This window comes from Notechis scutatus, chromosome 2 (assembly GCF_049901735.1).
Source record: "Notechis scutatus isolate UNSWTSFEM ecotype Mainland chromosome 2, rNotScu1.2, whole genome shotgun sequence".
NCBI classification, from domain to species: Eukaryota; Metazoa; Chordata; class Lepidosauria; order Squamata; family Elapidae; genus Notechis; species Notechis scutatus.
This window is the reverse complement of record NC_142010.1, coordinates 152,163,665-152,190,946: the sequence shown is the minus strand read 5'-3', so window position 1 is coordinate 152,190,946 and position 27,282 is coordinate 152,163,665. Positions and strand designations below refer to the sequence as shown.

Below are 27,282 nucleotides of genomic sequence, written 5' to 3'. Positions count from 1 at the left end.
TCTCTTGTTTACATTTATTATCAGGGAGCTGGATGAGAAACATTAACTTACACACTATATACAGAAGAACGATACTTGAATAGTTTGAAGTGAAAAGGTCTGCACCATTCATAAGAGTTGCTCCTTTGCTTTTACTGAAGAAAAAGAATTGGGTATCTGCCGTTGCTGTAGCTGCAACAGCTTCGGCCTTCAGCTTCATTTACTATTAAACAAAAAGCAAATGTAATAATACGATTAGACAGAATCTATCAGGCCAGTCTTTCAGGATAGAATCAGGCTATGTTGCTAAATCGCTACACTGCAAAATGCAAAAATTTAGGGCAAAGCAAGTAACATTTCAACCTGGTCTTACCTACAGTGACCAAAATTCCTGACTTTTATTATGGGTAAAACAATTTAAAAAGAAAACCTAAGAGTGCTGACTTGGGTCAGTCCCCAAACTTTTTGCCACAGAAAATTGATGGGCATAAAACTTGTGTGACCATATTGGAGAAAGGCTACAACTCCTGTGGCCCATGATCCCTTCCCCTTTGCTTTACAGATCATCCTCGACTTACAACCACAGTTGGGACCAGAACTTCCATCACTAAACAGTGTGGTCATTGAGTGAGTCGTTCCTGACTTGACAATCTTTTCTGCCCTGGGTTGTTAAGCAAATCATCACAATTGTTGAGCAAATCTGGTTTTCCCCACTGACTGCTTGTTCGAAGCCCCCCTGGGAAGGTCATCAACAGTGAACATGTTACCCTGCAATGCTGCAACCATGGTAAATACATGAGAGTTTTCAAATGCCCAAATTTTGATTGTGATGATGGCCGGGCCACTGCAATGGTCATGAGAGGGCCAATCAGAAGTACCTTTTTGGAGCACCCTCATATAACGATTAAACAAATGGTCGTGAGTAAAGGACTGCCAGTACATCTTATTTCCTACTAAAAAATAAATGCAGCTATGTCCATGTATCTGGCAAGCCCCGCAGCTCAAGCATCAGGCATGATATTCTTCCGATTAAAATCGGAATTCCGGTTTTTTGGGGAATCGCCCCTCCTTTCCCCCCACCCCTTCTTCTCCTCCTTCCTCTCCTCGGAGGCCCCGAGTCAGGAGTTGCTGGCGCGGCTCCAGTCAGCGTTGCCTCAGGAAGGGAAAGGCAAAAGGAAGAGCCGCGGCGGCGCTTTGCAACGGCAGCAGCGGCTCCTGGTTTTGCCTTTCCCTTCCCGAGGCAACGCGGGATTGGAGCCGCGTGGAGCTGCGCCGGCGGTAGCAACTCCTGACAGCCCCAGCCGGATACCTGAGCGGAGCCCGGGCGGTGCGAGCGGAGGCCGCTGAGCGGCAGGAAAGGGAGCTGGGCCAGCCACAGACCAGCCTCCATGCAACACGCCGCCGCCCGGCCCTGGCGAGGAAAGCAGCGGGCGCTCCCCGGACGCGCGGCGGGGGTCTCTTTGGCCGGCCCCGATTTTTTTTTTTCAGAGCGGAATATCATGCCTGAAGCATGCAATTAATTCACTGCAACCAGCCCCACCCCCCAATCTAGGAACGTCTTCCTTCTATTTCTCTTACCTGGGCCAGGTGAGACCTAGGCTTCGTGATCTGTTTCATGATTGATTGAACGGCTGCTGAGGTGGTACCCAGGCCCCCAATATCTGGCGTGTGGGTCTAAAGAGAAGAAAATACAGAACTGCATTAAGCCAGCCTCACAATTTCATTGCAGCAATAGATGTCCCACAATTAGTGGAAGACCAAGTGCTGAACATCTGGCCTTTTGCAACAACAATCCCTAAACGGGGGTGGCATAAGTTGAAGATCTTATCAAGTTACATGAAAGTAAACTTACAGAAAATGAAATGTTCTAGTAAGGATAGGCTGTGAACTCCCTAGGGTAAATACAAATTGTGTAAAGAATGAGTTTATCTGACATGCACCCATCATTAAATTTAAGCACAGTAAACCCAAGATGGGAGGAGGAAGAAGAGTGGGAGCCCTTCCGCAGATTTTGCTTCCCCTCCAGCCTGGTGAATTGGGCAGGGCAAACTTTTCTTGACTTGAATTTACTTTTTTTTTAAATTGACTTTTGTTGTATCCAAATGGGATCAGTATGAATTACATCATTGACAGTTTGATGTACTGCCCCAAAACTTTGCAGAGGAAGTCAAGAAACAGACTGTGACATCCTGTATATCCCATGGCTTCTTTTAATTCTCTCCAACGTCAAAATTATTAGAGAAGGACCAGTTGCAATTCTTTCCATCGTTGCAGATCAAAGGCTTTTGAGGACGGTTTTTACTCTCTGTTCTTGGAGAAGATTACAAAGAAGATGGCTCTATAATACTATGTAAATTTTCTATCAATCCACCTTTGTATTCAGAAAAACAGTTCATCTTTCATCTTTGTGTAGGTACTTATGTCTGCACCTCCAAGTCAGTGTTAACTTCTAGCAACTGTGAACCAGTTTTCCTGGCAAGATTTCAGAAGTAGGTTGCTACTGCATGTTTCTTAGGAGAGAATGATTGACCCAAGATCACCCACTATACCAAACTGGCTTTCATCTATGACACAATTTTAGTTGAGTTTATGTTCTTCTGTGAAGTTCTCCCTAGGGAAATATTAAGAGCACCTTTACTCCATTCTGGAATAGGAAAACGTCTTGCTTCTACTCCCTCCAGCATGTTGTGTAATATAATGTTCATTGTGGCAATAAACCCAAATAGATTCCATCCAGTATCAAGAAATTCATTCCCAATTTTTCAAGAGATTCTAAGGACACTACTGGTCCCTAAAGTCCAAGTGACTAGATCTTTTTTTTTAAAAAAAAATACTTTTTTATTACTTCCCAATATCTTAATCAAGGACTGTCCAGATCAGAATAAGAGCAACTCACCTCCACGTCATCCATGGCGGTTAGGACTGCCTCGCGGATCACAGATGCGTAGCTGTGCAATCTACAATGGATGACAGATCTTTCTTAGGAACAGCAACCCAATTCAGCCTCTCTTCTCCCAACCCCCAGCAGCTGCTTCTGGGGATTATTTATTCATTTCGATCCCACTTTTCCCTTTTAGGAACCTATTAGTATATTCTGATTCTTCTTTTAACACTCAGACCACCTACCTAAGGTGATCCAGCATCATACAGCTGGCGAGGAGCATCGCTGTGGGGTTCGCAATGTTCTTGCCCGCAATGCTTTTGCCGGTATTGCGTGTGGCCTGTGGAGAAATGGGGAGATGAAGGAAAACCCAAGGGATGATTTCAGTAATATCTCAAGCCATCCTCAACCTTTTGGGTGCTACGTCCCACAATTAATTGTAGAGGTGGTTCTTGACTTATAACCACAATTGGGACAAGAATTTCCGTTGCTAATCAAGGTGGTTAAAGAAATTGTATCTGATTTTACAAACATTTTTTTTGCTGCAGTTGTTAAGTGAATCGTCGTTAAGTAAATACGGTTTCCACAATTGAAGCTGGGTGGCTGCCAATTTACATGACCTCAGAATGCTGCAACATTATAAATACATGCCAGCTATCAAGCGCACAAAAACCACCACAACTGGGGATGCTGCAACAATCACAAGTGCAAGTCAATTTTTTTTTCAGCACCATTGTAACTCTAAAGGGTTGCTAAACAAATGGCTGTAAGTCGAAAACTCTGTATTAAAAAAATCCAGGTCCTGCCACAGCAGAAATAAAACGGACCACTTTTTTTCTCAAGGAAGACATATTTAAGGCATTCTTTCAGGTTAACGGGTTCTGAACAGAGAAAGAGATGGAACTCAACTGGTTTTAACTAGTCTACCAACACTATGATTTACCGCTAATTTTCAGAATACAAAAATCCTGTGGCAATAGCGAGAAGCGAGAGAAATGGGAGAGTGGGTATCTTGCTTCTGGGAGCAGCTTGCAAAGTCGCATGCAAGCGAAACCTAGATGGAGCTCAATTGTAAGAAAGAAAAGGATCGAGGACTGTAATAAGTGTAATAAGACTGTAGTAGGAAGTAGGAAGAAAACTATTCTATTCTTCTTTTCCTCTTTACAGCATCAATGAGCAACCAACCAAACTACGGAAAGAAAGGAGCACGTTGCTGCTTGCCGATGCTTGCAAAGCTCCCTCACCTCCAGATGGAATTGCTGATAGTGCCTCAAGCCTGACCATGCTTGAACCATGTCGATGAGCCTATACCCCACTTAGGCTCCTCCTGCATTTCACCAATGTTATGCATCCAACTAGCTGGGAAATAGTGGATGGGAAGATATCGGCCCATGTTTCCTTATTGTTTATCATGACCTGGTTGTGATCTGGAGATCCATCCCTCTCAAAAACGCAGCCATCTCACACGCCTTACCGTTTCAAAAACTGCGTAGTCACGACCATAATTGGCTCCTGGGACCAGGCCAGGGCCACCAACCAATCCAGCACAGACGTTGTTGACAATATTGCCGTAGAGGTTAGGCATAACCATGACGTCAAACTGCTGTGGGCGGGAAACCAGCTGGAGATTCCAAAAAAAAAAAAGTAGTGAGTTATCCCAGTATTCATAACGTGCTTTTTTTCCCTCTCTTATCCACCCTAAGGAGACACGGGGTGATTCCTCTGCATCTAAGCTGAAAGTATACATAAGGACCTCCAACTGAAATAATTTCTGTCCACAATATAGAAAACCACAAATCCTAATCAAGAAGTAACATCACAGATTGCCAAGTTCAGCCCCATGAACTTTGAAGCGGGCTCAATGAATCTGCCTGAAAACCTGGAAAATTCCTGCTGCTTATATTAATCTGGTGGACAATATGGCTGGAGGGTAAAGGAGCTTCCTACAGCCGCAGCCGGACTTCAAACTAAACCAACATGACAGTACCTGCATGGTGGTGTTGTCAACAATCATGCTCTCGAAGGTGATGTTTGGGTAGCCAGATGCCACCTCTCTGCAACACTGCAGGAAAAGACCGTCACCCAGTTTCCTTTAGGGGAGGAAAAAAGGAACAAGGGAGCCACAGCAAATGGTCGGTCTCCAGCAAAAATAACAGACAATGAGCACTTCAGAAGGAGAGTTAAGAATGTTTGTGGAGCAAGAGAAAACACAGAGGAAAGGCCTGACTCCACCCCACAGCACAAGAAATTAACTATCCTAAACCCGAAGGTTCTATATGGGAAAAGTAGAGGTACCATACCTGACAGTACTTGCCCCAGAGCTTGGATACTACTGGGCTATAGAACAGGGGTCGTCAACCTTTTGGACCTCAGGGACCACCAAACTCATAATTTTAAATCCCGTGAACCAGAGATCCTGGGAAAATCCCCCAAAAAAGTCTGCAGGAAAATTCCCCACCCCGTTTTCCTATCGATCAATCATCAATCATTCGCAGGATACCATCTCCAGCTCCGTTTTCAGCGGGAGAGAGAGAGAGAGAGAGAGAGAGACTTTTGGCTTCATGCAAGGAAAGCAGCAGAAGCAACAGAAGTCTTTCTTTCTCTCCCCCAAACTCCGCCAGAAATGAGTCTGTGTGAGACTTGTTGCTCCGGCACAGCCTCTTGGAGCAGGATGCCTTGCAGGGTCCCCAAGACTCATTTCTGGTGGAGTTTGGGGAGAGAGAAAGAGTTTTGCTGCTTTTGTTGCATGCAGCCAAAAGCAGAAGCAGAAAGCAGCAGCCCGGTGGCCAGGCCAGGTGCATGGGGCAAGTGGGGCAAGTTCCCCCCCTCCGGCCTTTCCCTCCTCCCCTCACTACCTTGTGTTGTTCACAATGCAAGCCTTGTGTTCCCATGCAGCCTGGATTAATTGCTTTGGGGGTGACATTTCTCTGCGGACCACCAAAATTTTCTCACGGACCACCAGTGGTCCCTGGCCCACTGGTTGGTGACCACTGCTATAGAATATTCTTCATACAATTCACATCTCACACTAAGCCACAACTTTTGTGGTTGGTTATATAAAGTCAACCCACTATGGTTTATTCAAGAAATCACTGTTAACCCAATTAAGGACTGCTGTGATATGTGAACTCAGTCTTTTATCTTCCAACTTACATAATATTGGCCTTGTGGACAGCTGTCACTTTCTTGCGACCAGCTTCGTGTGCCAACCTGAAAGCATATTCAGCAATGCGCATCGACTTTGTCTTTGTGATGATCTTGAGGCTCTCCACCACGCCAGAGACACTCTGTGGAAAGGGCATGATCAGTGCTCCACCAGGGCCTGGTGTCTACAGGGCAAGAAAACTGAAATCCTGACTTAGAAAACCATTTCATACAGGAAGTCAGTTCTTGGCTTGTGATTTCCCTTGTACATATACAATCTTTGCAAATATCTTAGCTTGCCTTAAAGGTAAAAAACAATACATAGTAGGATAGTCCCTGGACTGCCAATGGATAGTTCCTAATAAAGAGGACTCTCAGTCCACAGGTTTCTGACTAGGCAGGCCATGACCTTTGATAGTCCAACATCGTAAAGACACTTAGTTCTATAGTCTACCATACAGCACTATCGCCATTCCCTTACCTTCCTCAGTGCAGCAAAGCAAAAAAATGTACACCTGTAGGACAGAGATTTACCCCCTCATATGAATGGGGTTGAGGCTAGCAGCAAACGTGGAAAGAGAAAAGAACACCGTAAGCTTCCTGTATAAATGAGCACCTCATGTTCTAGGCTGCTATATTCCCCCTCTGTGTTCTCCCGGACAATGAGGATGTCGATGTCATGGTGCCTGGTTGCCACCCCTCGAAGGGTCTTGCAATGAATCAGATTGGCAAAGAGATCCAAATTAGTACTGTGGAGATAAGAGATGGAAAAGGCAAGCTCACACAGTGGAGAGTCACTGCTTCTCAGCTGCTTAAGAAAGCGCCAGGAGAAATGCAGCCTGCAAAGAAACAGGCTATGTCCCTCTTCTTCAATCTAGCTGATCATCCTTAACCACAGGCTGAACATCCTATCTGCAAAAGACAGTTTCCCAAACATGAACCACTACTTCTGGCTGTCTAATGCTAGACCTCAAACAGACTTCTGTTGCTGTTGGGAGCAACAGATACGGTTGTTTGTCTGCCTGAAAAATAACATTTGTGCAGATTGGCTTAACTAGTTCCAAAACTCTCATTTTAAGTTCAGCTTTTATCTTACCGCAATATATTGTTCCGGGACTTGTGGGAAGGTGGCAGGTTATGATTTGTCTCAATGTTTCCTATAAAGGTCAGGAAAAGAACATGAATAAAAGTCTCTGGCTTTCTGACCAGTAAACTTAAACTACTGAGAAAAGGACTCTAAGACATGTATCTATAGAATCACTTTTTAGTGTTTATACCTTTTAAATGTTTTAAAAACTCTTCCAGTTTGTTTTGAAGACCACAGTGATTCTTTATTCTCACTGTAAAGATTCAGGGCATGGGAGGAGATACTGTTTCCACCTCCATTCCAAACTCCATTAACTTCTCATATCTCAGCAATACAATTCTATCTCTGCTCCATATGAATAGTGGCTCTTTCCATTAGCACAGAAAATGCCCAAGATCCACTTGGCATTTTAGCCCTTCCAACTCCCAAGGTTATCTTATGTGGGACAAAAGACCACCATTACCTTTGAGAGCCACACGGTTACGGCGGATGGCCATGAGAGCATTTTGTATGTCACATTCAGATGCCTCTGAGCTCACTAGGACTTCCTCAAAATCCACGGGTACACAGGCATGCCTGAGGCAGAGAAAGAGAGAGATCAGGGCCAAACATTCCAAAGAAAATGGAAACCTCCAGCATTAGCAGGGTGAGTGATCAGAGTTATGCTGCCTTCGTTTTAGGCGCAGCTCTAGGAAGGTGGAAAAGAAAGAAACCATACCTGAACAATTCTCTGACATGAAGCATGAGCTCTGGCCCAATCCCATCTCCTGGGATCATGGTCACAGTATGGCGACCTCCATACTTGGCTGGGGGAGGCTACCAAAAAAAATGGAGAGAAAGAAGGAATGATTTCGAACAATCCAATCATCCATAGTCTTCTCAAAGAGTCCGCATGACTCATCATCATCATCAATCCATCAAAAAAAGGGGAATCATCAAAACCTTTCTGCTGGCTGTCCATTGCACACGCGCATGGGGGGGGGTGTCCATTGCGCAGGGAGAGGAACAGTTCATTTGTTTGGGCACGATCTGGTACTCTGGACACAAAGTCTGAAACAGGTATGTTTGGGCTTTGAAAAGGAATCAGACCCAATCTCTGTGTTATGTTTGGATTCCTGGGACTAACCCACATAGAAAAGCTCTTTCAGAGATTCTGAGGATTATCTGGCTGGTTGGTGAAAGAAAAAGATTGATAATGAACCTCTGCCATCAGTTCTGAACCTGCAACAGTGTTTTAAATAAAAATATAAAATTAACTATTTTTTTTTCAAGGATTTTCCAGGATAGGGATTTATAATTATCTTAGATATTCAACTAAAGGAGACAGTCGTCAGCCCTTAGTTGGCTCTTTAATTTTCCCATGCAACAATGAGGTAGGAAAATTACTTACAATACTCTGTTGCTGTAGATGATGTGACAGGAACAGGGTAAGGTGGAAGAGAGAGACAAGAAAAATGCCTATTTTAATCTTAGAAAATGTAAAATTAAGCATAACATCCATGAATCATTTTGTTACTACCATTTTTACATAATCTCTCCTAAGGTAAATAAATTATAAAATATATTCATAAAATAGTGAATTCAGACAAAGCATTTACAATTTGTACGTCCTAAAAATAAACCATAATAGCATTACAAACTGCAGGGTTTTACTTCAGGAAGCAATATCATTCAGGATTGCAGAGATGCCCAAGTTTCATTCAAAGACAGAAGTGACCATGAAGCTTGATTGAAAGATTAACTTTAAGTGAAAAAAGAATGAAACAAGCACCTTTTAAAAAATGAAAGACTGGGAAAGCATTTTCCAGCGGCTTAAATCTATTGCAATCGCATGGTCTGATCTTTTACACTATTGTTCAATATTTGCTCTTGCTAATTAATTTAGCTATCAGAATACATGACTGGGCAATTTGGAAAAGGTCCCTATTATACATATTCCCAATGCCTAACAGTTCTGAAAAAGTCTGTATATATTGACTATATATTGTTTTTAACTTTGAATGAAGATGATTTTCATTCAATACTGAAAACCACATTCCTTGTGGTCCACTGCAGCATATTTACACAGGTCCCAGCCTAACCATCTAAAACACTTGCTATGGAATCTGTTCCAACATATGCAGCATCAGGTTGGGGAATGCCGTAACATGGAGCAGAGTATGATTTTTCACAACAAAATCTTTCTAAGGTGAAGATGCATAAATTATACATACTGAGGCAATATTTCTGCGATTGCCATCTGCTATAGCCTGCACCTGTGAGACAGAGGGAAATAACAGGACAGGTAAGAGAACACATTTGAGAATCTAGAAGTCTGTGATTCTTAAGAGGGAAGCAAGGTTTGAATATATTCACACCAGTGATTTACAGCAAATTAAATTGGGACAACCAGTACAATCACAGGTACTTTGTTCAAGTTCAAATCAAATTGGAAATAAAAATACACAAAAATATTAAGGATGCAATTCTAAACTTGAATATAGTTCCCTATTAATAGGATTTACCCACAAGCTTCCTATAACAGGAACAATTTGACTTTGGCCCTAAGCCTGTTGCTGAAACCTCCTCCCGCTGATATTAGTGAGAAGTAAAATGAAACGAGCAGCCATGCCTGCAGAGAATTCTCTCCCTATTGCAACAACATTGCTAGCAAACTAGTGGTAAGCACTGCTGAGGACTGATAGTCCTCAATTTATAACTACAATTGAGCCCAATTTTTTTTTACTAAGCAAGATAGTTGTTAAGTGAATTTTTCCCATTTTATTACTTCTATGACTGCAGTGCTTAAGTTAGTAACCAGTTGTTAAATGAACCTGGCTTCCCCACTCACTTTGTCAAAAGGCGATCACATGAACCAGGGACACTGCAACTGTCATAAATATGAGTCAGTTGACCAGCGTCTGAAGTTTAATCTGGGGGGATGGTTGTAAGGGTGAAACATGGTCATAAGTCATTTTTCAGTGCTGTTGTGACTTTGAACAGTCACTAAATGAACTTCTGTAAGTTGTGGACTACTTGTAATCATGCCCAACAGTCACATATAACAGGGCAAATGGTGTGAAACACTTGGGGCTAATTTTCTACCTCTTCTTTACATTTTTGCTATACAATCAGAAATGACAGGGAGTTGAAAAAGGGGTGGGTGTCCTGTTTTGTATGACAGAACATAAGAAAAGTTTATGTGGAAAAGCTTCCGCAAAATGTATACAAATACAGGTAAATATATTTAAATTCTTTGTGATGGCACTCAAGGTATAAAAATGCTTGTTAATAATGGCTACGATGTTCTTTTTCCTCCCTGAGTTGTTTCTAGGTTTTCAAAACCAAAGCACGGAGAAATTAATTAGATGATATTATTAACCAGATATATATTATGCTTCCAACATAAAAAATAAAATAGTTGGATACTGTTCAGATGTTTTACAGCAAAATATCATAAAAAAATAAGAGCAGTTCCCAATGATTTAAGCAGTGTGTGCAAAAATAGCCAGAATCAATTTCACCTATCTCTAATAAATCTGCAAGGGCTTCCCTACGACTATTACGTATTTAACAATAGCAACAAAAGTTTTTTCATTTAAATTTAAACCCAAAAAAAAATGAAGAAAACTTGGGTAAATTCTGTTCTCAAACAGGATTCTAGTCCCCGAACCTGTTCACAAGAAGCACCTCCTTTATTTTAAGACCCTTTTTTTTCCACACGGAAAAAAAAATTCTGAATCCGTTTCTTGCAAACCAACAAACTTGAAGTGCATACGTTGTCTTCGCTGTGTGATTTTCACCATCCAATTTTGCAGAATAACTGGGCTATTTCACTTGTCCAATCAAAGAGCAACGATCCCACCCACTCCATACAAATCGTCTCTTTGGGAAACGCCCCTATCACGTCGTCCAACCAATGCAAAAGCCTCTTTCTCCGTTTGCTCCGCCTATTCAGGCTCACCCCAACCAATCAGAAAAATAGCAGCAAGTTTCCCCCCACCATTTCCCCCCTGAACAAACCGAAGTATCCCTATTTCATTTCGCATCCCGTAAACTCGAGGTTAAAACCATATCTAATAAAACCTCTTACCGATGGAGGTACCAGCAGAGTCGGCCTCCAAAGCTGCCTAGCTGTGCTCAAAACCACCGAAACCGCCATCCTTCAGTCACCTTCGGAGATACGAGCGTGGAGTAGATAACAAGACCCAATCATCGCGAGACATAGGACAAAAATCCCGCGGGAATACGTGTGATCACGCGAAGCTCATGCGCCATGTGTGGGGGGGGAGGAAAAGACTCTATGGTCTTTGCGACCATAGAGATAGAAATATATTTCCTTCTGTCTATAGCTTCAATTGCGAGTTGAGTTTTTCATTTATATTACAGTATTCCGGAATATGGCGTTGATGTTATATAGTGTTGTTGTTGTTGTTGTTGTTGTTGTTGTTGTTGTTGTTATTATTATTATTATTATTATTATTATTATTATTATTATTATTATTATTATTATTATTATTATTATTATTATTATTATATTTAGTAAGATTCACAGTCTTTGGGGCTGGTTGGTAGCTCAACAGCTTGAGTCCTAACCAAGCACCTAGGAACTGTTAAAGTAGCATCAGAGGATACAAGCTGTTCCAAGTAAGATGGTTTTTTGTAGAATCAAGGTATTCAAGTCCGATAAATTCAGAATTTCCAAATAGCGAGGTAGCCCTTTAGGTATTGCTCTAAGGGCTCCAATTACAACTGGGATAACACACAATTTCTTTTTCCAAAGTTGCTCAACTTCAATTTGTAAGTCCCAAAACTTTGTGATTTTTTTCTTGATGCGTGTCTTCAATTCGTGCATCACCACGTATTGCAATGTCAATGAACCAAACTTTTCTTTTCAACTATTGTTATGTCTGGTGTGTTGTGGGCCAAGGGCCTGTCAGTCTGAATTCTGAAGTCCCACAAGATCTTGACTTTTTCATTCTCCAGAACCTTCTCAACCTGATGTTCCCAGTAGTTGTTACTATATTATTATTATTATTATTATTATTATTATTATTATTATTATTATTATTATTATTATTATTATTATTATTATTATTATTCGCTTGGAATCATTTGAATATCATACTGTAATACAATGTGCTTCTCATTTCCAATGGGATGCAAAAATATTACTGTTGCATTGGTTTTATGCAAACATACAATTTATATCTTTTTGTAATTAAGTGGAAAGATGAGTTAGTCATGGCTGTGTAAAAGCCTCAATAACTTGAATTGTTTCTGCAAAATTCCATTAAAATTAAATTGTTTGCACCCAAATTATTTTTAAAAGCCAATTACACAATCTTGAAATCCCGTATTACAGGATTTAATCCAGTTTATATCTGCCTATTATCGTCTGAGGCACTGAAAAATAACTTAAAACGAGACTTTAGGACAGAGGTTTCCAAATTTGGCAACTTTAAGACTTGTGAACTTCAACTCCCAGAATTCTCCAACCGGCATAGCTACCATTCACTCGAACGTTGTGGGAGAAATAGAATGTCTGTCGAGCGGCATCCTGCACTCAAACCCAAAATTCAATCTTATTAAAATATTCCGATATTTTAAACGAACTCATTCCTTTATGTCTAACGCTCATATTCTCAACGTTCAAAATCATGGAATAAAACAATATAAATCTTCCGACTGTATCAAAGTCGTGTGGTCACCTTCATCATCCCTCCTTCTACCCCTTCCCAATAGTATATAACACATAACCCTCAGTGGGAAGCTATTCGGGGTTAGTCTATCCCATTTCTCTATGGTGTGCCCTCTATGGAATCCAGCAACAGGATCCCGACTGGACTTATCTATGGTCACAGACATCCTAGAGCGGTGACATTTATAAGTGGTGCGCAGGCGCTGCCCCACTTTCTTTCCGCTCGGCGAGGTATGTACGCGTGTGATGGCGGTAACGCGGTTCAGGGAAGGGGAAACCAACTAGGCCCCAGACTGGGTCTCGTTTTGAGCGCCGGGACTGAAATACTCTTTCTCTTTCAGACCCGCAAACATGGGCCGCCGACCAGCACGGTGGTGAGTTTGTGAAGGGTTTCATCCCCAGGATTAAGTAGAGGGAGCGTGGCTGGCTTTGCGTTGGGAAGAGGCGATGTGCTTCTTCCGGGGGAGGGAGGGAGCGAGGGAGGGAAAGCAAGGCTTTATAAGACACTGTTGTTTAAAGTGTGGTCGGAGGACTCCAGGGGGTCCCCCAACAACCATTCGGGATGGTGAAATCAAAATTGTTTGCCAGATATTGAACATACTTGCGCTGGTAGAAACAATGCCACTCTTTTAAATTAGGGATTTTTCATAAAAAATAATATCTGACAGGTGTAACTTTGCAATTTGTACACGATCCGATAAATATTCTACAAGTGCATCCGTTTTATTTTTATAATATAAATACTGGCAAGCATAACCCATATGAACAAAAAAAATACCCCTTTGGGGGGTCCTCCATAGATTTTAAAAGTGGAAAATATCAGAACAAAAACTTAAAGAAACATGGATCTTAGAGGAAATTGCAGCCGTTGTTTGGGTCCTCCTTGGACTTATTTTGAGAGTTTAGTATAACAACAGTATATGGGTTGCCATAATCAGGACAGTCACTAATGGCAGCAAAACCCTTTTTGCTGACAAGATATGGGATGCCTAAATAATACTGTTAACCATGGTTTAGAAAAATATTTCCTGTGCTTGTAATGCAAAGTCCATAATACGGAAGAGCTGTTTAGCCCTGTGTAGTGTATACAAGTGGTAGTCAGTTGTGAGCAAGATAAGAAAATAGTTATTTCTAATGCTTATCCCTGATTCTAACATGTTAACAGTACTTGGCATGTTTGTAAATTAATATATATATTTGCATTGCCTTTATAGAATTTGTTATGTGTGAACATTTTTGCAACAGTGTGTAATCTTTTTTGCAATGTGTATATGTAACAGGTTTAACAGATGAGATCATTTAAACTGCAGGTCTGACCTATAGCTATATCATACTGGGTTTGGACCTGCTTTCATACTTTCATACTGGGTTTGGACCAAGTTTATACCAAGAAGCATTGTTGATGTTCTCTGATGGGAGGGGTGTTTAGAGAAGGAGTTCTAAAATTGGATTGTGCCCCCCCCCCTCCGGGTGGTTGACTTGGAAATCTAAGTGGAGCAGGCTCTACAAAATAATTTATCAGGCTTTTAGGAGCAAAGTGAAGATCATACCCAGAGTGGCATTTGAGAGAAGGCTAAATACACAAGTTTATCTATCTGTCATAACTTTGCCAATCACAGAAACGCTGATTAATGAACAGTTTACCTGTAGCATTCAGAGTGACATGTAAAAGTATCCATAGATGGCACTGGATAGCAAAGTTCAGGACTGTTCATTATTTTACATTTCTAGTCTTTTGCTTCATGATGCAGGACAGCTTTGAATTTAAGTCATCACAGAGTAGGTACAAGCAAAAAGAAGTCACCTGAAAATAAAGCATAAACTTTCCAGTGGCAAGTGAACAAATTGCCAGGAGGGCTGGAGCATTCTGTTCCATTTTAATTAATATAAAAATGCAAGTATGTGCTGCAGGAAGCTGTTCTCTGCTATATCTGCCACTTCAGATTAATAAATAGCTTTGTACTAGAAGGGTGATAGGTGGTTTATCTCTAAAGCCAGTTTCTTGATCTCCCCACCGCTCCATTTCAGTAACATTGTTTAATTGGAAATTGTTAAGACCATCCTACTAAAGAATAACTCTCAAATTATATTTCACCAAAAGAGGGCAATACCAATTTATTTAAATCAAGGAACTATAGTTTCCCACTCACAACTTTTATTTTTCTCTAGTTATCGATACTGCAAGAATAAGCCTTATCCTAAGTCCCGCTTCTGCAGGGGTGTTCCTGGTAAGTAGGATATTAACATTTCTTGGGTTTAACTATATTTAAAAATCTAATAATATGCATATCTGTAATTTTGGAGAGCCATGTAACATTGATTCTGATCTGGTTCTGGCTAAGAGGACCCAGTTGCCTCATCAAAATATTGGTTCCTAATTTAATCAGTAATTTCACAATTGATAAAGAATATCAGAAACTGATGCTCATTTATTTCAATATGACCTCATATCAGTATGTTTATTTCCCCATATATTTTTTTTCAGATCCCAAGATCAGGATATTTGATCTGGGCAGGAAAAAGGCCAAGGTTGACGAGTTCCCACTCTGTGGGCACATGGTGTCAGATGAATACGAGCAATTGTCATCCGAAGGTAAGTAGCCGACAGTACAACCTATCTGCTTGAGCACGGCTGATTTTGCCATATTTATACTTCGTGTTTTTGCTTTAGCTCTAGAAGCTGCTCGTATCTGTGCCAACAAATACATGGTGAAGAGTTGTGGCAAGGACGGTTTTCACATCCGTGTGCGCCTGCACCCCTTCCATGTCATCCGGATCAACAAAATGTTATCATGTGCTGGAGCTGACAGGTGAAAAAAATGTGTTACAGGACCAGTTTTGGGGTGTCTGTCATGTGGGAAAGCATGCGAATGAAGTTGCAGTCAATTAAGCCGACCAACCACTGTTGCTATCAGCGGCTGGTGTGCACTGTCTGCACACAGCAATTCCCTTGGTTGTGTACGTGCCCTGTTAGTTGTACAGAGCACCTTAAGGGACTTTGGGAACATATATTAGTCAAGTTATAGTTACAAGCAGAATGTGAGTGGTTGACTTCAGTGTTGAGAAATTACGTTAAAAGAGCTTGGTTGGTAGTTTGTTGATGGCACCAGCATCAGGGCAATGTACAAATTGCAAATTGCGCTTTGTCTTCTTATCAGGCTCCAGACAGGAATGCGTGGTGCTTTTGGCAAGCCTCAGGGCACTGTGGCTCGTGTACACATTGGCCAAGTCATCATGTCTATCCGCACCAAGGTGCAAAACAAGGAGCACGTTATTGAAGCGCTGCGCAGAGCCAAATTCAAATTTCCTGGACGTCAGAAGGTAGGTTTTTGTAAACGTTCAATATCAGTTTGCTTGTGAGACCATGTCATCGTGTTGCTATTCTTATCTCTGGTTTATTACATTTATGCCTCACCATGATCAAAATAGACGTGTTAGTTCCATAAAGGTTCCTTTTTATTCTTTCCAAATCCCATTAATGGAGTGCTGGAAATAGATCACCAGCTTAGGATTCTTATTTGTTGGCTGGGTACCCCTGAATAGTTAATACAATAGGAATAAATGGGGAGAAGGCAGAAATAGGGGGGAGTAGAAACTTGGTCTAAACCTGACTGGGAAGTGCAGAGAAAAGTAATGTCCCCAGTGCATCTATGCGGGAGAATGGTAATGTTTTTCGACCTCAGCAAATTTAAGATGTGTAGACTCCCAGAATTCCCCAGCCAGCACAGCCTTAGATTGCTGCCAGTTTAGTCCATTGTAATCCCTCTTTTTTCCCCCTCCCTCTTCTGCTCACATGATCCAGAGCTGACTGTTTCCCAGTACACAAATACACTGTAGCATGCAGATGAAGTATGTGGGGAACACAAATATAGTTCAGCATAGAGGAGAAAATATAGACGCCTCCTACGTCCACTGCTGATAAAGAAGGGTTTGGGAAAAGACATGTTCTCCATTTCTTTCCCTGCCTTGTTCGTATGTTACGGTAACTGCCTCTAGATGGAATGAGAATGTAGGCATTTGTGGCTCTTAGCTCTTTGGAGGCAATTATATAGGCTGCTTCAGTCTTTTCAGCAGAGATTGCATTCCCGGCCATTCTTCTCATTTATTCTCTCTTGCTTTCCTTTTCCAGATCCATATTTCTAAGAAATGGGGCTTCACCAAATTCAATGCTGATATGTTTGAGGAAATGGTGTCTGAGAAGCGCCTCATCCCTGATGGCTGTGGGGTTAAATACATACCCAGCAGGGGTCCTTTAGATAAATGGCGTGCTTTGCATGCAGCATGAGAGTCTGTTGTGAGGGCAACTGTGCTAATTTCTTGACAGAAAAAGAAATAGAAATAAACAGTTCTGTGTACCTGCTGTGTGATTGTTACTGTTAGGGTACATCTTGAAAATATGTAATTCTCACATTAACAAATGTCTCTGGCTTGATCTGTTACTGACATACATAAGGAAGGGACAGAAGTCCAATATTTGCGTGGCAAAAATTCAGAATTGGACTCTTCTGTGTTTTTAGAACATTTTATTTTCAGTAGGAATGTCTGAAAACTGCCTAAAGTGGCTATGTATGCAGTTACCAATCTAACCCTTGCAACGTATCAGTGCAGTTAGCTATTTTCTGTATAGACCAGGGGTCCTCAACCACCGGGCCGCGGACCGGCACCGGGCCGTGGAGCACTTCTCACCGGGCCGCAAAGAATTTTTTTAAAAAATGGCGGCTTTCTTCACCTTCGGTGAATGCTGCTGGGATCGGGATCAAGGACACAAATGAAAGAAGGAGGGAGGAAGCAAATCAAGCCTGTCCTTCTCTCTGGGTCAGCTCAGTCGCTCTCTCGCTCCTCCACCAGCACAGGAAGAAACTGCTTCAAAGAAGCGGGGGTGGCTTTTCCTGTCAATCCAGTGCTCCTGCCTGCCTGCCTGCCTGCCTTCGTTAATGGTTGAATCGGAACAGCTTCGGCTGAGTAAAAGAGGCAAATAGTTATTATTCTCAGCCGAAGCTGCTCCCAAACAACCAGAAACTAAGGCAGGCAGACAGGCAGGCAGAACGGGACACTGTGGATTGAAGCGGGGGGGGGTGGGAGTGGGGGTGAAACGGGCGCTTCGGAATAGCGCGCGACAGGAAAGCCCCCGCTCTTTGAAGCAGTTCTTCCTTGGAGGTGGAGCAGCAGGCAAGCCCCCTCTCCCCCCCTCCTGCTGAACCGCCCGGTACAAAGGGGACCGGTATAGACTACTGGAGTTTGCTGGTCATTAATAATGATTTTGTCTGTCCTTCCCGTTTTTGAAATGTCTGTTCTTAAACGGTTACTTGGACAGAAAAAGCTACTTAAAATGCTCCCCTTTAAATCAATATGTTAATAGGATCACAAATTAGACTTAAGCCGTAGTTTTTACCACAATTTATTGGGTAAAGTGGTGAGTTCACACAACATGATATACCATGAACCATATTCTACGAGCCAGACAGAATGGCTGACTTCACACAGGATATGAATCTAACAACTGTAATGTGATTCGATGGTTTGGTTTGTACAGCATCCTAAATCTAGACTAATGAGACCTATATTCACACAACATAGCTATCAAGCAACTTCTGATTTAAATTTGTTGATAAAATGCCTTGAGTTCCGAGTTACAGAATAATTTCATTTTAGCCTAACGGGCTAAAAAAACTGCTCAATGTTTAGTAACAATACATTGAATTTTTTTTGCGGGGGGGGGAATAACTTATCAAGTAACATCTTGATTGCTTATTAAGCCTATTGTTATCTTAAGATGGGTAATGTTATTTTAACTTAAAGAATTTCAGACAGCTGAATGTTTATCAAGTAGACCACAAATGCTTACGTTCACTCTCAAATATAGATAATAAACTTCCAGCACACTTGTTGAGGGCCACAAAAGCCCATTCTGCTGCCAGTACTTTGATGCATACTTGTGGTAAAACTCTTGTTCCTGCAAGTAATAACAAAGATTACTGCATATCATAAAGCTGCAAAAGGCTATTTAGACAAATAGTCTATTTAATAGATGCTCTCTTTCGGTTGCCCCAAAGATGCTTTATTTTCAAAGGGAAGCTGGACTGTCAAGAAAGCACCTTTGAGATAACCGTGACCTGAGTGATTGAGAATGTCCACGGACACACTTTCTTTTGCTTGAACACATCTAGCAAAGCAAGACTGTCTTTGGAGAACTGGCTCCACGATACAGGAGTCCTCGACTTAACCATTCGTCTAGTGACTGAAGTTACAACAGCACTGAAAACAATGACATGATCATTTTTCACATGACCATTGCAGCATCCCGGGGGTCACCTGATCAAACTTCAGACACTTGGCAGCTGGCATGCATTTATGACCAAAGGGTCCTCAAACTTGGCAAGTTTAAGACTTGTGGACTTCAGCTCCCAGAATTCCTGAGCTAACATGACTGGAGGAGGAATTCTGGGAGTTGAAGTCCACAAGTCTTAAAAGTTTCTAAGTTTGGAGACCTCTGCTCTAAGAGGTCACCTTGGTGAAGTTTTAGACTTTTGGGGAAGAGATGGGATGGTGAGAACTGCCTACCACCCACCCAAAAGATGTTCATTGTTTGAACTGGAAAATTTGCCTGCTCCTCTATTCAAGTTGAGTAGAGTTGGCAGCTGACATGGAACCCCAGAAATTATTTCAGTATTTGGGGTGATCAACATTGAAAGCGAGCAATAAAAATTACACCGACATTGGAAACAATGAGAAGCAAGTGATACTGATGTTCACTTCTATGACTAAAGCAATATACAAGTTAACAGCATCCTACTCCTGGGCTCCATTTGACTTTTATTTAGTATGGTTATAGGTTAGAGATTACTTACTTTCCCTATTTCCCTTCATTTTATATAATAGGCCGGTGGACAACTTAGAGTTCCCGCTGAGTCTTTGGAGCAAGCTTCAGCTTCACCTCCACAGGGTAGTGATCACTGATTTCTAAGGCCTATAAAAATGAGAAAGTCTGGGTTCTTCAGGCTTGCCATATACACTGCTCAAAAAAATAAAGGGAACACTTAAGCAACACAATGTAACTCCAAGTCAATCACACTTCTGTGAAATCAAACTGTCCACTTAGGTAGCAACACTGATTGACAATCAATTTCACATGCTGTTGTGCAAATGGAAGAGACAACAGGTGGAAAGCAGAGGCAGTTAGCAAGACATCCCCAATAAAGGAGTGGTTCTGCAGGTGGTGACCACAGACCACTTCTCAGTTCCTATGCTTTCTGGCTGATGGTTTGGTCGCTTTTGAATGCTGGCGGTGCTTTCACTCTAGTGGTAGCATGAGATGGAGTCTACAACCCACACAAGTGGCTCAGGTAGTGCAGCTCATGCAGGATGGCACCTCAATGTGAGCTGTGGCAAGAAGGTTTGCTGTGTCTGTCAGCGTAGTGTCCAGAGCATGGAGGCCCTACCAGGGGACAGCCCAGTATATCAGGAGACGTGGAGGAGGCCGTAGGAGGGCAAAAACCCAGCATCAGGACTGCTACCACCTCCTTTGTGCAAGGAGGGACAGGAGGAGCACTGCCAGAGTCCTGCAAAATGACCTCCAGCGGGCCACAAATGTGCATGTGGCTGCTCAAACAGTCAGAAACAGACTCCATGAGGGTGGTATGAGGGCCCGACGTCCACAGGTGAGGGTTGTGCTTACAGCCCAACATTTTGCAGGATGTTTGGCATTAGCCAGAGAACACCAAGACTGGCAAATTTGCCACTGGTGCCCTGTGCTCTTCACAGATGAAAGCAGGTTCACACTGAGCACATGTGACAGACGTGATAGGGTCTGGAGACGCTGTGGAGAATGTTCTGCTGCCTGCAACATCCTCCAGCATGACTGGTTTGGCAGTGGGTCAGTAATGGTGTGGAGTGGCATTTCTTTAGGGGGCCGCACAGCCCTCCATGTGCTTGCCAGAGGTAGCCTGACTGCCATTAGGTACCGAGACCTAATACAAGACAATGCTAGACCTCATGTGGCTGGAGTGTGTCAGCAGTTCCTGCAAGATGAAGGCATTGATGCTATGGACTGGCCCGCCCGTTCCCCAGACCTGAATCCAATTGAGCACATCCGGGACATCATGTCTCGCTCCATCCACCAATGCCATGTTGCACCACAGACTGTCCAGGAGTTGGGGGATGCTTTAGTCCAGGTGTGGGAGGAGATCCTTCAGGAGACCATCCACCACCTCATCAAGAGCATGCCCAGGCATTGTAGGGAGGTCATACAGGCACGTGGAGGCCACACATACTACTGAGCCTCATTTTGACTTGTTTTAAGGACATTACATCAAAGTTGGATCAGCCTGTAGTGTTTTTTTCCACTTTAATTTTGAGTGTAACTCCAAATCCAGACCTCCATGGGTTGCTAACTTTGATTTCCATTGATAATTTTTGTGTGGTTTTGCTGTCAGCACATTCAACTATGTAATGAACAAAGTATTTAATAAGAATATTTTATTCATTCAGATCTAGGATGTCTTATTTTTGTGTTCCCTTTATTTTTTTGAGCAGTGTATAAACATTCCCTTTTTTAAAGGAGAGAATAACCAAGCCAACTCACCTCTTCTTCAGACAGTCCAAGAGCCCTTGTGAAATTGTATGGCTTTGCTGATCCGGGCACAACAGCAGAGAGTAATTCTTCTCCATGAACTATGATTCTAAGAGGAACACAGTGTCAGTTGGGCTCTGTTTCCAGGTTTCAGAAAGGCACTTTACAGGTGGCCAATTTATGTCAGGAAGCAGAACAGTGTAACATTCCTGGAGGACTGGTAGGCCTGACTGGGGAAAGGATTCAGAAGTGTTCTGCCTGCATTTCTAACCTTAGTGCCTGCCTTACTCAACAGAGCATCCCTATCAAGTTACTAATGAGTGACTCTTGCCTCTAAGGTTGACAAGGATACGACTGTACGTAGGATGATGGAAACGTTTTGAAGAAAGCAGATGACTGAACTTGAAAGCTGCCGTTTAGTACCTGTCATAAGAACAGCAAGTGCGGTGGCTGACGGTGGTATCTTCTTCGTCGCTGATAAGCCAATGGAAGGCAGGGTGATTGTGCAAGCGGATCCTGGCCCACGCACTCCTTGGGATGTAGGTACCGCCTGCATTCAGGTCTCCCAGCACCATCACATTCTGTTGAGGTGGGGCAGGAAGGAGGATTGGAAGCATTCATTGGCTCATCTAATTCAGCAATATGCCCCCCCCTGCTCCCAGAATGTACCTCCGTTTTCCACCAGTGCATTAGCTCCATGCATACTTCAAACAGCAGATCAAGCTCATGAACCGCTTCCTGAGGACAGGTATGGTGCAAGAGTAGCACAAAGTCTGAAGCCACTGTGTAGAGGTGATAATAATACAGACAATATGAGCTGATAAGGATCATTTATCCACATCTTACCAATACGTTTCCAGGGACTGGCTTGGTGTAATGATTAAGGCGCCAAGCTAAAAGCTAGTCTGCATTCTCGCCTTAGCAAAAGCCAGCTGGGTGACTTTGGGCCAGTCTCTTTGTCTCAGTTGTAGGAAGCAGGAGAAGGCAAATCACTTCTGAAAACCTTGCCAAGAAAATTGCAGGGACTACAGCAGTCAGCAGGTGAAGGCATAAAAAAGCAGTACACTTCCAAACACCTTGGAAGAACTTCCTCGTGGCTACAAAAATTGGACCCAAAAGAAACATGTCATGGCACAATTGTATCTTGTGTTGCTTTTGTCCTTTTGGTTGTTTGCAAATAATTATGGACATTCAGTATGTTATACTTCAAGAATATCATAAAGTACACTTTAGATTTATATTAAGCTCTTCCATTTAATAACTGTAAATCATCAATACTGGTCCAAAAAATTACTTGGATGTTATTGAATAATTCAGAATGCTGAATTATTACTCCAATGTGCTTTTTTTAAAGCACAGGATACATAATATCGTGCCTGTAGCCCCATTAACTGTTCCATTATTAGTTAATGTTCTATACAGCTAAGAGAACAATTAGCCACAAAATTCCACCATATTTACTGGATTATATTTTTTTATAATCAGGTACTATACCTACTTCAGAGCTGGAAAGTTGTGGTTACAAAATACAAGGATTTCAGTTCCTGATATTTTTTTCTCTTGCCCATATCTGACTGGATGGCCACTGGGGTCCTGGCCTGAAGACATTTTTGCCTAGAACAAGTCCTTAGACCTATGAACAAAACCACTAAAGCTTACCTGTGTGTGGAGAATGGAAATGCACTGCAAAGGGTCCCCTAGCAAAATCTCTGGCATCCTCATCTCCAACTTGGCACCAAGCCATAACTGACACAGCATCCCGACTGTCAATGAGAAAAATACAGGATAAAAAGATTCTGTCCCCAAGAGAGTTCATTATCCAAAAGACTTAAGTATGGAATCTTCCTCTGGTTTTTGTTTCCTTGGTATGTCAGGCTTTTGACAGTTGCCTCAAACTCAAAGTATTTCTATCCAAGTATGGTTCTCACAGAATCTTTTTAACAAGGTTTATTGAAATGAAAAGGAATATAAGACTTTTCGGTAATTGTACTATTTTCCATTCACTCCCTCCTTCCTTAGGATTTTTCTAGTTTCCTTTAACTAACTTTCCTGTAATCTAGAGAAGTTTTTTTCAATGGTAGTGAAAAGCTTGTAGCTGTTTGCACAACTGTTATCTGAATTTTTATCAGAGAGCTTACCATTACATTATATATGAAGATGAATTTAGATTTGAGACAACCTTCCACAAATCACCTTGGACAACTACTGTTATCATCGTATGGCCTGAGATTCTTTTGAAGAACCAGACTGGGGACAGACCATCTTAAAGAAAATCTATCTACATTTATGTGATCATTAAGAGATGACATAAACTTGAGGCTCATAATCACAAACAAATCTACTGAGAAGATAAATCATAGGCAGGACAGATATATTAAGAAATAAAGACTGATATGTAAATGTTGGTATACAGATAAAGTGTCAACTCATAAAATATTTCTATGATCTTTTTAGAGTTGCCAACAGAAAGGGAGAGGGAAGCAGTGCGACAGCTTGCAAACCGAAAGTGCATTCCATAAATGTTTATAAAGATAGTAACTAGGTGACTGAAGTTTCTGCTAGGCAAAATTCTAACTGGAGAGCATGATTGATGATTCTTGGCTATGGATGTGTCCCATTGGAGAATATGAATTACGATACACTCAGGGGGTGGGGGAAAACCAGGGTCATGGGTGACAATGAATTATGTGCCTCAGAGTCGGCTACACCCAGGCAGTGCCAGACAGTTTAACTTCCAATAAATTCTTAACTTTTGGAAGTTTGGCTCTAGAGTCATGATTTAAATGGGGGTAACTGCCGGAATCCTGACATAAAGTTTGGTAGCAGTTACAAGCCAGTGTTGGCTTTGGTACTGGAAGCTCTGGTTTAATGCTATTTCCAGATCCGCAGATATTATTACCGATATACAAAGACATTCTGCTCCTTGTAGCTGCTTCGTCCAAGTCTCTTGCTCTCTAGGCAGCTGTAGTGATGAGAAGGATCATACCTGCCACGTGGGGGATAGGAAAGGAGAAAATCAGTGATGCTGTGTTGCTAAAAAAAACAAGCCACCTTCCCGTTGAGACTGTACCGTTGGTTCCAGGTTTAAGGAAAATCGCCTATTGCCTCTCCCAAGAGAAGAGATAAAACTGTTGGTGGTGATTTCTCTTTTCCCTGATTCTAAACTAATATTTACAGGGACATACTTTGTCCCAAAAGTTATGGTTGCTTTCTACCTGTTTTAGAATCAATACAATATAATTTCACTCCATACAGAAGAATGCCAAGATACATTTACTTCCCAGGTAAGGTATTTAAGGATTGGCCACAATAACACTGACATCTCTATACGTGTCTTCCTTGGATGTACAAAGGCTGCAGTTCATTAAATAAGAATGTGCTGTCCTTGATAACACTCAAACCGCAGAACCCAGAAGCTCCTAGAAACAGAGCTTTGGGGAATGGAATAAGACTGCAGGTCAGATGTAGAAGATGGAAGAATTAAAACATTAAGACAATCTATATTGAGCTGCAGTGACACAGAGGTTAGAGTGCAGTACTGCAGGCTACTTCTGCTGCCTGCTGGCTGCCTGCAATTTGGCAGTTCAAATCTCACCAGGCTCAAGATTGACTCAGCCTTCCATCCTTCTGAAATGGGTAAAATGAGGACCCAAATTGTTGGAGCACTTTGCTGACTCTGTAAAGTAAACCGCTTAGAGAGCACTGTAAAGCACTGTAAAGCTGTATATAAGTCTTTAAGTGCTATTGCTATTGCTATATGAATAATAGGTACAATATCAATGCTACAGATTTTAATGCTTTTCTTTCTTTGGTGCACAGCTTGAAGTGTGATCCTATACTTTCACCCTCTTGAATTATTGTCTGCAGATCATCTTATTCTGCGGTACATTACGATTAGAATTATTTGCTAGTACCTATTGAGCTTCTGCAGTAGTGCCTGAATAGCCAGTCCCTTGGAGTCACGCACCTCTTGCACAGCAGAGATATCACAGCGAGACAGGATCTGGATATAAGAAAAAGATGCACTTGTTATTGTTATGTCCATTCTCATGACTTGAGATGCTCACCAAAGCATCTCGGGAATTCTGAAGTCCACACATTTTATAGTTGCTAAGTTTGTAAACACTGCTCTACATTATTTGTAAAAGAATCTGGTGTTGCTCCTTGGAAGATTAAAGCATCAGAGGCCAATACTACGGGGCAATCTGCTCTCCCATAAATGATAAATGTGGTCAAGCTTCCCACAGCTGGGCAAGCTCAAGGAAGAAAGAATCGCATGGTCTTCTGCATGGTGTCTTCAGTACTGGTATTGGGAAACATGCAAAACCTTGGAAAACATAAGAGGAATTCCCAACCCTTATTTATACTGAGTTCGCTAAAACAGTCTCTTTGAATGAGCTCAAGTGCTTCTTCCTGAATTTCTCACTACCTGTGATGAGTTGCTGTTTGTAAAATAAACTGCCATCTAACTTGTCTTTGGTCTCCTGATTGTTCATATTTTATCTCCCCTCCATTATTTTCCCAATCTCCTCACCCCCTCTTCCAATTTTTCATGATGCTGTATCTCATCATAGTTCACTGAGCATTCATCAACAAGAATTAGATCATCCTAATCTTACTAAAAGAAGAAAATCTTTTGGTTAGCTAAGGATGATTGATATGTATTAACCTAGGCAATCTTCTGATCTTTGGTCAACCAAGTTCAGTACTGTCAACACCAACATTGGTAAAAGAAGTCCTAAACCTTCTCCAGGCTCCCAAATTCCCTTTTTGCACCTCCCCAATCCCTTCTTCCTACATTTGCTGGAAAATAGCAACGATTTCCCAACACTGTATATCATGAATCCTAAAAAATGCAAGGTAACTTCTAAATAGACAAAAATAGATAAAGGTACATCCAAATTCTCTCTGAAATCACAGGAGGAAAAGAAAATCCTGCTCCTGGTCACTTTCCAAAAGGTTCCACCTTCAACTATGTCCCTCACCTCCAATCACCCCCACCCAGACTGACAAACACAGCTCCAACCACCAAAACAGAAAAGCAACTGCAGCACTTTCCAATTCTGCTAGAGAGACTCAAACTGAATCAGAGACCTTTCTTAGTTGTTCAAACACTGACACTTTTGTTTACAGCAACATGCTTTCTACTTTAGCTGAAGAAGGTGTCAATTTTTATTTTAAGATGTGGCATTTCCCAATTGATGGGTGAACTGTTGCATTTCCCCCTTTTTTTTTGTTCATATACTTTGATAGCCCGTGCCTGATTTCTGTCACAACTACATTGGATGAGGACACTTCTATTTCTTTCCTAGATTTATATTTCACCTTTCATTAGGATATCAAGGTGGCATACACACTCCTCCTTTCCCCCCCCCCCCACAACAGCCACTCTGTGTGACAGGTTGGGCTGAGACAGTGACTGACCCAAAGCAACCCTATAATTCCCATGCCTGAAGGAGGACTTCTCCATTTCTGCCCTTCATCTCTCCAGCTGTCCCTGGATCACTTCTGAATCTGGGTTGAATGCCAGCCTCTCTCAGTGCACTGTTGCCACCACTTCCTCCACCCCACTAGTCCCATCATAAACTCACCTGGACAAGAGCTCTCATCACCCTCTGGTTGGCTGCCTTGGCTTGTCCAAAGCTTCGTATGTTGAAAGCACAGATTTTGAAAGACGCAGCCACAAGCACCATGCCCAGCAAGAGAAACAGACAGGTGAAGGCTTGCGCCATGGGCCTAGTATGTATTTGATCGCAGGAGAGAGAGCACGTGTGTCTCCCAGCTGCATAGGAGGAATGCACAATGGTGCAGAGAACTACATGGCCACATCAGCAAGGGGAGGACACCACCTTTTGTGCTGCTTGTTGAGTTTAGGCATGGAACAATGCAGCAGAGAAAACACTGGACTTCGTTGGGCTAATCCCTTTCCATCTAATGCCTGA

At 42.1% G+C, this 27,282-nt stretch overlaps 3 protein-coding genes and 1 non-coding gene across 5 annotated transcripts; 2 read left to right on the top strand and 2 right to left on the bottom strand.

Annotated features, from left to right (window-relative positions):
* Positions 1–11,320, bottom strand: IDH3G (isocitrate dehydrogenase (NAD(+)) 3 non-catalytic subunit gamma). The gene is made up of 14 exons (XM_026676234.2): positions 11,164–11,320; positions 9,305–9,346; positions 8,482–8,493; positions 7,810–7,907; positions 7,555–7,667; positions 7,101–7,161; positions 6,621–6,753; positions 6,014–6,147; positions 4,848–4,950; positions 4,335–4,481; positions 3,106–3,200; positions 2,876–2,936; positions 1,558–1,653; positions 1–202 (listed from the first exon to the last, which is right to left on the bottom strand). The coding sequence occupies exons 1-14, from the start codon at positions 11,230–11,232 to the stop codon at positions 200–202; spliced, it is 1,167 nt and encodes a 388-aa protein (XP_026532019.1). The 5' UTR covers positions 11,233–11,320; the 3' UTR covers positions 1–199.
* A 1,669-nt stretch (positions 11,321–12,989) lies between these two features.
* Positions 12,990–17,126, top strand: RPL10 (ribosomal protein L10). The gene is made up of 6 exons (XM_087956832.1): positions 12,990–13,145; positions 14,941–14,999; positions 15,257–15,364; positions 15,443–15,581; positions 15,930–16,092; positions 16,901–17,126. Exons 1-6 carry the CDS (start codon positions 13,123–13,125, stop codon positions 17,054–17,056), a joined length of 648 nt encoding a protein of 215 aa, XP_087812958.1. The 5' UTR covers positions 12,990–13,122; the 3' UTR covers positions 17,057–17,126.
* On the top strand, positions 15,648–15,781 carry LOC113417834 (small nucleolar RNA SNORA70). The gene has a single exon (XR_003371677.1). It is a non-coding gene; the product is annotated as a small nucleolar RNA SNORA70 (small nucleolar RNA).
* A 1,370-nt stretch (positions 17,127–18,496) lies between the features above and the next one.
* On the bottom strand, positions 18,497–27,239 carry LOC113417801 (deoxyribonuclease gamma-like). 2 transcript variants are annotated; one of them, XM_087956830.1, is made up of 9 exons: positions 26,932–27,239; positions 25,255–25,343; positions 24,240–24,326; positions 23,000–23,103; positions 22,010–22,122; positions 21,764–21,921; positions 21,353–21,449; positions 19,620–19,738; positions 18,638–18,724 (listed from the first exon to the last, which is right to left on the bottom strand). In XM_087956830.1, exons 1-8 carry the CDS (start codon positions 27,070–27,072, stop codon positions 19,664–19,666), a joined length of 864 nt encoding a protein of 287 aa, XP_087812956.1. In that variant the 5' UTR covers positions 27,073–27,239; the 3' UTR covers positions 18,638–18,724; positions 19,620–19,663. The 2 variants fall into 2 exon arrangements, with proteins under 2 accessions (XP_087812957.1, XP_087812956.1); XM_087956831.1 differs by lacking the exons at positions 19,620–19,738; positions 21,353–21,449 and having other exon boundaries at positions 18,497–18,724.
* Positions 27,240–27,282: the final 43 nt, after the last annotated feature.